This window comes from Choristoneura fumiferana, chromosome 21 (assembly GCF_025370935.1).
Source record: "Choristoneura fumiferana chromosome 21, NRCan_CFum_1, whole genome shotgun sequence".
Taxonomy (NCBI): domain Eukaryota; kingdom Metazoa; phylum Arthropoda; class Insecta; order Lepidoptera; family Tortricidae; genus Choristoneura; species Choristoneura fumiferana.
The window spans coordinates 6,360,755-6,369,878 of record NC_133492.1 but is presented as its reverse complement, the minus strand read 5'-3'; the positions used below and the strand labels follow the sequence as shown (position 1 = coordinate 6,369,878).

The 9,124-nt window shown below is 40.0% G+C and overlaps 1 protein-coding gene across 1 annotated transcript in view; it reads left to right on the top strand.

Annotated features, from left to right (window-relative positions):
* Positions 1-5,790, top strand: part of LOC141439836 (probable ATP-dependent RNA helicase DHX34) — a 46,635-nt gene extending 40,845 nt beyond the window's left edge. The window contains exons 13-19 of the mRNA XM_074104225.1: positions 148-355; positions 1,243-1,305; positions 1,881-2,062; positions 3,101-3,211; positions 3,773-3,894; positions 4,847-5,129; positions 5,506-5,790. Of these exons, the coding sequence (XP_073960326.1) occupies positions 148-355; positions 1,243-1,305; positions 1,881-2,062; positions 3,101-3,211; positions 3,773-3,894; positions 4,847-5,129; positions 5,506-5,788 (1,252 nt within the window). The 3' untranslated portion in view covers positions 5,789-5,790. The remainder of the gene's footprint in view (positions 1-147; positions 356-1,242; positions 1,306-1,880; positions 2,063-3,100; positions 3,212-3,772; positions 3,895-4,846; positions 5,130-5,505) is intronic.
* The last annotated feature ends 3,334 nt before the right edge of the window (positions 5,791-9,124 follow it).

Here is a 9,124-nt window from a genome sequence, read left to right as displayed (position 1 = left end):
TAAAAAGTCCACTGGGTGTTTGTACAAGAATTTTGATAAAATTGGTTTGTTTACACTTTACATAAATTGGATTGACATAAACCATACTGCATACATTTGAGCGCCATCCAGCAATATATCGCTGTCAAAAAACTCTCACCATTTCAGACAATACAAACACAAAGCCGCAGAAGATGCTAAACGCAAAAAGCGTCTCAAGATGGACTCCTGGGAGATAGTGGACGAGGCAGCGGACGAAGACAACTCACTAGACATACGGGACATTGAGTTCCGTTTGACGAATGACGCGCAGCGGATACGGGCGCTTATAAGCGGCGCTAGTGCGAGCAGCGGGCGAGATCTGATCATGTTAAAGGTACGTTCTTTGGTATTAAGTGATGTGCCGGATATCCTTATTTGTGGATGTCCGAGGGAGAAGAAAGATCCGTATCCGTTGCTTTTTGACGGATCTTTTACGGATCTTGTATTTGCAGGTGGTAGGACCTTGTGCAAGGTCCGCCCGGATTGCTACCACCATCTTGCTCGCTAATCCTGCCGTGAAGCAGCAGTGCTTGCACTGTTGTGTTTCGGCGTGGAGAGTAAGACAGCCGGTGAAATTACTGGCACTTGAGGTATCCCATCTTAGGCTTCTAGGTTGGCAACGCATCTGCAATCCCCCTGGTGTTGCGAGTGTCTATGGGCAGTGGTGATCTCTTACCATCAGGAGACCCACTTGCTCGTTTGCCAACCAGTCGAATAAAAAAAAAAAAAAAAAGTCCAAATTACACTACTAAATACTTTTATAGATGAACAAACATTATCTATGCTACTCAAACTAGTGTCACACTAAACCAAAGTTATAAAAAAAAACAAGAACTCGCGCAAATCCAGACGTTAACACTAAACTATCGTTTCAAGGTCTCGCGCACCGACACCGATTGAGCAAGAAAGTTAAGATCTGTATCGGTATCCGCGGATCTTGACACCAAACATCCGATTCGTATCCGTATCCGCAGACATTATTTTTTAACGATCCGGCGCATCACTGGTATTGAGTGAGGCGTGCTTAGTATGAAATTAGTTGCGCAAAGTGCTCGCTTACATCCGTCTGTGCTTCATATTAATTCATACTAAGTGGTTCCCGGGGTTTACTAATGTTTCGGCGAAAAGCTTTTGACAATTTCGCAACTTTCATTTCCCAACTGTTTAATATTTCTGAAACTAAATATTTCACGGCACTGTTAACTTCCCTTTTATTAACAGGTGGTGTTATCTCGGGCGTTGTACCCACAACTAGCGGTTGCTGACGAATACAACCATTGCAAGGTGAAGATGAACCGTGAACCCAATATTTCCCTCAATCATGACTTATTTCTAAAACTCCTGCCCCCTGTACCACAAAAGTTACAAGTGCTACATTTAGACAAAATTGGAACATTTTACTACGAGAAAGTTAACAATTTTGTCGAATTCTAGCACTTGTAACTTTTGTGGTACAGGGGCCTGTGCATCATATTATAACGTTTTATTGCTTGAATTTTTTGCAATCACTGACTTGTTCGTAAAAGATACGTGATTTATGAAAAAGCCGGTCAAGTGCGAGCCAGACTCGCGCACCGACGGTTTCGTATATCCCTGAATAAACTGTCAAAATGGCAGCTCTTTGCTATGCATTTGACCGCAAAATTAAGTTGGTTGTAACAGGAAAAAGAGGGAATTTCGAAGAAAAAATCTAATTTATCACTATTTTAGTATTTTGTTGCTAAAATATACATAAAATAACAATAAACATTATGACCTAATTTCAAATTCATAGGTTAATGAGAAATTAAAACACTTGATACAATATTTTATAGGCTTTATAGGCTGCTGTCGATAAAATTTACTCTGTCGCATTACAGTCTGTATCCGAACAACTGTACCACACATGGAGCAAGCCGTTCGTCTTCCTTCACCCGACGTCCTACTTCGGCAAGAACCCGCGCGCCCTGCAACTGAGCGAGACGGATATACAGACGGAGCTGCCGCCCGGATATGAGAGCAAACTCGCAGTGTCCGCCAAACACCAGATATTATGTTATCTGTGGGTATTCATCTTATAAAGAGGGTCTGACAGACGAAATAATAATAATAGTTGAAGAGTTGACGACCAGATGGCCTGGTGGTTAGAGAACCTGACTACGAAGCTTGAGGTCCCGGGTTCGATTCCCGTGTCGGGGCAGATATTTGTATGAAAAATGCGAATGTTTGTTCTCGGGTCTTAGGTGTTTAATATGTATCTATCTATATAATGATATTTATCCGTCGCTTAGTACCCATAACACAAGCTTTGCTAAGCTTACTTTGGGACTAGGTCAATTAGTGTGAATTGTCCTGTGATATTTATTTATTTATTTTATTTTTTTATTTATTTTATTAGACTGGATGGCAAACGAGCAAGTGGGTCTCCTGATGGTAAGAGATAACCACCGCCCATAGACACCTGCAACACCAGGGTGATTGCAGATGCGTTGTGAATAGAATAATTTTATTTATTTTATACTAGTGTTTACCCGCGGCTTCGCACACGTAAATCATTAGATCCAGCAGCTGAATTGAAATGAAGGGATTTAAAAAAAATCCCGTGTGAATTTCCGAAAATTAAATCGTGGTTTTGCATTGACGTTACATTAAAAACAACCATGTCAAATTTCATGACTCTAAGCCCAGCGGTTGTTGTTTCGAGATTTTATCCCTATCCCGTGGGAATATCGGAATAAAAAGTAGCCTATGTTTTATTCCAGATGTCCAGCTAACTACATACCAAATTTCATCCAAATCCGTCCAGCCGTTTCAGCGTGAAGGAGTAACAAACATACTCACTCACAAACTTTCGCATTTATAATATAAGTAAGATAAGATATCAATATATGACTTTAGGCTACATTTCTACCAGAGATGTGCGAGGATCCTCGTACACCATCTAACCTATTCGTTTTCTATTGGATGACCATTTAAAAATTAAAAAAAAAAAAGATTTCAGTAGGAAAAATCATGACAAAGTCGCACAAAAATTACGATATGACTAGCGAGGAGTATGCGAACTTTGGCGTATTGTTCATGTAAACATTCTATGTTCTAGATCGCTGTTAGAAACCACGAAGCCATATGTAGTAAATTCTATGCGAATGCCGGCGGCACAGACACTGTTGCTTCTGTCTCACTCCATCGACACCAATATTGGCTTCAGCAGGTAAACCTACGATTCCACCGCTACATTTTGCATCTATCTAATACTTTGTCGACATAGTCAAGCGAGTAAGCTTTTTGAAATGGCAATGGACAGGCCATATATAGTACGAAGAACAGATGGCCACTGGGACCGAAAAGTTGTCAAACGGAGACCACGGATGAACAAGCGCAGCTTCGTACGTCGCAAGTACCTGTACCATAATTATTTTGATACTTTTAAAAAACGATTCCTCTAATTTATCTAGAAAGTAAATGTAATATGATGGAATAGAGACGGACATAAACAACTGAAAAAAAAGGTGGCCAACTGTCTGCGGACTGGTCTCTACAAGTCTTGGGTAGCCAGTTTCAAATATTGCGGGACTTTGAGATGTGGTACTGTTTCATATAAATACTAAGGGGCTGTTTCACCATCCATTGATTAGTCTTAACTGACGGTTAAATGTGATGCAGTCTCTATTTGTTTTGTTCGAATAGAAGGAGACGGTATCACATTTAACCGTCAGTTAAGACTAATCAATGGATGGTGAAACAGCCCCTAAGTGTTTTTATATAATTTTAGGATCGTATGCGACTCGTGGTTACTATTAGAGTTCCCTTTCCCCGAGACCGGTCTGAACCTTCTGTTGAAGGCTACAAAATTGCGACAGCGGTGGGACGCCCTCATCAACCGGCGATTGACAGGTACACGTAATTTTGTCAAATCAAAACCACCTGCCACCTATACCACAAAAGTTAGACTTCGGTTCCACGCTCATTCTGGCGTCAGTTCAGACCATCATTCTGGTTTTCTGACATTCACATCGTGATTAAATAGTAGATTGATAACCAAGGGTGGAAAGTGACCCATTGCACCCGAGATATTTCCAATAGTTCGAGGGGAAATGGGTAATTTCACCTGAGTTAGACACTACTTTTCATTTCTACTGTGAGGAAAGTAAAATACTACAAAAAATTTAGAATAATAATAAAATGAATTTACTTATACCTTTTCGACTGGCTACTTGCCACGGCCGACTATAAAAAAAATCGAGTTGGTCACGACCAAGGAGCTTATATACAAAAATGGACGTTGAACGCCGAACGAAGAAGTTTGACCTTTATTACTTATTTATATATTCCATCTCTTCCTTTCACATTTCACGAATGACTTCCATCTCTTTCTTAACCTAATTAAAGAAAAAGATGGAATATGTTCGTGACGTAATAAAGATCAAATTTCTTGTTTCAAACGGATGTTCGGCGTGCAACCTCCAGTGTTGTATATAAGTCCCTTGGTCACGACGTGCATCGTAGATGGCCATGCCGGTCACGACGTGCATCTAGATGGTGAAAAAAAAGTGTCATTGACGTAACTCAATTATCTTCGACTCCGTATGCCTAATCGAAAAATAAAAAAAAATACTTTCCACCCTACACTGTAGAGATACATGATAGAAAGAGAGACAACTTGAAAATTAATATGACTGTAGGCAATTAACGCTTTGCGAATAGAATTGTATTTAAATGTGTGGTGGCAAGAATTGCCATTTATTTAAATGAATTTGCGAAGAGAATCTTCTGGACGTGTACTATTTTGTATTCTGTGGTATAGCTTGAATTGAAACGCGTAATAATTATTGTCTTAAAATTTCAGACGCGAATCCAAACAAATCAGTGGAATCGGAGTTAAAGAAAGAGCCAAAACTCAATTACGAGCAGCTACAGCATGACTTATCGTGTGACATAAGCTCTTACATGAACAGCGAGGTGTATTACACCATAAAAAGATTACTTCCAGGCGACTTGAAAGTGTTGTATTGTGGGGCTGACGATCCTCACCCGAATATAGAACCTAACCCGTTTGAGGAAGGTTTTGAATGCCACGTAAATGAGAAGAAAGGCGGCGTGTATGTCACAGATAATATTGTGTATAATTGGTGAGTTTTTTTAATTTGTAAATGGCACTATAGCTGAGGAAAATTAATCGTGTGCCCAGTTGGAACCTTTTTATATTTGAAATTCATCTTCAACTTTACGTTGACAAATAAAGTGAGGAAACATGTACGCGCCTGCGAAGAAATTCGATGGCGTGCGTGAAGTTCTCAATCCGCGCTGTGCCCGCGTGGGAACTACGGCCCTAGTCTCCTCATTTTGAGGAGCAAACGCGGCGCAAACGTATTTTGATTTCATTATACCGATGACTAGTATTAATTTCAAGTAACAGATAAATTAACAGTAGCTTATCAAGCATTTCTACATAAGTTAGTCTTATCATTTTCATTAAACGTTATTAACATATTAACAATGTTTTAGCGTCGTCGACGCAGATTGGAGCTACAACAGCTACCAAGAATCCTACAATGTCCCATGGACCTGCCCTAACTGTGAAATATCTGTCTGTCTGTCTCCGTTGGAGAAGTTACAGCATACACAGTTCACCTGCTCTGCCAAAAGTGAGGTGAAACAGGAAACGCCTACAGTGACGAGGGAAATAAAACCTAATGCCAGGGAGTATAAATGTGAGAATTGTGAAGAGACTCTGTACATGACTTCAGTTGAGATTTTGAAGCACAAAAAGAGTTGTAAGAAGAAATAAAAGGGGGTGAAAGAAAAATCGTCGTTTTATTCCGAGCCCAGTTGCACACTTATAACAAAAAAATAACCAACTACACATACACACATACACACACACACACGCACGCACGCACGCACGCACGCACGCACGCACACACACACACACAAACAAACATCACGCCTGTATTCCCAAATGGGGTTGGCTTGGGTAGGCAGAGCGCACGAAACGACACCGCTTCGTCTTTTAGCAATTTTAGGTTTTAAGTTTGACAACAACGGTACAATAGTGATATGTTGCTAGCCTGTCGCCTACGGTATACCTACCGTATATCCTCAGTCGCCTCTTACGACATCCACGGAAGAAATGGAGAGGTGTAATTATAACCCGACACCGCACGGGACGACCAACTACAAAAAACCATGAAGTATATTTTTTAATATAATTTCATATATAATTACATAATCAACGTTTGGGGTATAACGTATAAGTATTTTTTTTTCCTTATATTCGGAATGAAAAGCAGTGTGTTTACTTCAAGGAAAACACCAAAACATCACACTCGAATTTTCAGCACCCTCACAATGCTCGGGTGCCAAGAAATCTCGCTTAATATAGGTGCTTTTCCTCCCTCGTTGAACAATCTACTATTGTTAAAATCGAGTGCCTACGGGAATCTTCGAGCAATACTTGCCTTGCAAAATCGTTGTTTGAATTGCGTCAGGCGTTATGACGCTTTTCGTTTATTTTTCAGCTGCTTTTTTGTTTTGAGTGGGTTGAAAGACCATTCTTTAGATTTCACAGCGGCATGTGCTAGGTTAGGTACTAATAATAATGTAAAAAATAATACGTATTATAACCGGTACCTGGGCCAATCAACTTTTTTACCTACACTAATCTGTCCGCGACATTTTTCAAACAATTGCAGATTTTTGTAAGTAAACATATTTTTTCTGTATTTTAAGATGGTGTACATGAATACATGCCATCCTACATAAGTTCAACCAATTAAACCGTGAAATATCTTGTTGGAAGTACGATTTTTTTGGTAACGCCAGAGACAATTTTGGTAACGCAGGAGACGCCCAAAGTGTCGGTAGAATAGTTGATTGGCCCAGGTGTACCGGGCCCGCGTGGGAACTACGGCACAAGCCCTCTCATTCTCAGAGGAAGCCTGTGCCCAGCGGTGAGACGTGTATATAGGCTGGAATGATGACTATAACTGGTATTTCGTATATTTAGGTTTCTGCCTACTAGCAAGACCGTTTCATAGGTAAGTATTAAGATCATCACAACATAATGCAATCATCATCATCATCATCATGTCATCCGAAAGACGTCCACTGCCGGACATAGGCCTCCCCCAAGGCTCTCCACTCAGACCGGTCTTGTGCTTTTCGCATCCACCGCGATCCCGCGATCTTAACCAGGTCGTCGCTCCATCTGGTTGCATAATGCAATAGGTAAATATGATTTGAGAATTGTTAATGGTTTCACCCCATTATACCGACATCAGGACTCATGATTAGGGCTCATATAGTATCAGGACTCATATAATAATATATCGATTTAAGACTGGCTTGTCATAGATAAATCACAGGACGTCCACAGACCAGTGAGTGCTCGAAGGCGGCGGGACACATTTGTACACAGCTTTAGAATACACGTTTTGATTTTTCTTGACTGGGTACGGTCAAGTTTGTCTAAAAATATGTACCACAGACTCTTATTCCGACGCAATAAGGCCGTAGTAATATATTTTTGAGTGGTTCGAATAGATACTTATTTTTGCACTTGACTGTACATCATCAAATCTATGCAGAGCCTTGTATTCCTTGCAACTTAATTGGTCTAGCGTACGTAACATGTCTTTAAAAGGCATCGGCTACGACTCGTCTCACGGCGTCCAAAAGCATAAAATCTCTAATTATTAACGAGCATCATAACGCCCTAGTGCAGTACAACGGCTACGTAACAGCCCAAGTGCATTCAAGGTACTAGCATTCGAAGAACGTTTCGGTTCTGCGTGGAAAGAAGCGCTTAACGAAACGACGGCGGGGGCGGGGCGCACGACTGCTGACGCTTGGCGATCCACACGGAGGCATTTCTTGATAATTCTTCGGGTTCGACAGGTACATTCCTACTAATATCCTACTAACATTAGGGAGGTATATGTCCAACAGTGGACGTCCTGCGACTGATATGATGATGATGATTCTAAATGAGTTTGTTGGCCTGTGTGTGCGTGTTTGTTACTCTTTTACCCTAAAACGGCTGGACAGATTTGGATGAAAGTTGGTATGTCGATAGTTGGACTTCTGAAATAACACGTAGGTAGGTTACATTTATCCTGATATTCCTGCGGGATTCAAAGAAAGAAAGAAGACATTTATTCACTTATACGGAAGACATACAAATTCAATAAAATTTACATAATTACACTACACACAAATACTAAACCAAAAAAATTTGAATCGAAAAATTGGATTGGAATAAAATCTTGAAATTTATACCGCCTAGGTAGGATTAAAAGACATCAAATTTGGCGCGGGCATTTTATATACAACGTCATTGAAATCCGCAACGCAATTTTTGAAAATTTCCGTAGGAATTTAGTAAAATCTAGGAATATCAAATCAACGGCTAGTTCTGAATGGTCTACGCGTGCGTTGTCGCGGGTTCACACTAGTGGCCTAGGCGTCCGAGAAGTGTTTTTTATTTTTTTATTTGTGGCAGTCTATACCTAAGGAAGAACTTTGTGTACTATGTTTGTGACAGTTTGGCGGACATTTCCAAGCATATTGTAGAAAAATATTTTTCTTTATTGTTTCTGTTCCTTAAACATAGTTGCCATTTGCCGCTAGGCATTGTTTCTTGTAAACCGTATTTTTTACCTCACAGGCTTCTCACGGGACAGGATACCTAGTGCGGGGGTGTAAGCACAAATGTATTCTGCGTCTTTATTATTTTCGGAAATAAAACTAAGTATTTGTATATTTGTACTTGTTTAAAACTACCACCGCCTTCGGAAAGACCATCATTGCCAAGAATGGCCACATTAAGAAACTTGGCAGTAAGATATTTTTCAAAATAAACGAAATTAATTACAAACAAAATAAATAGAAATAATTACAGTATAAAACTAAAGCAAAAATTATTCATAAAAAAATATATAATTAGGTACTTATTAAGAAAAAAATAAGAAAAATCGATTTTAGTGACAAGAAAAACTGCATGCATAGATTTAAAAAATCCTTGCACCGACTCGATTCGTGATTGGAAGAACGGGCCACTGATTCTGTGGCTGGCTGTGATAAAACTGCCTCGTGTGTACCCGTCCGAAGCGCGGTGCGTTATTGT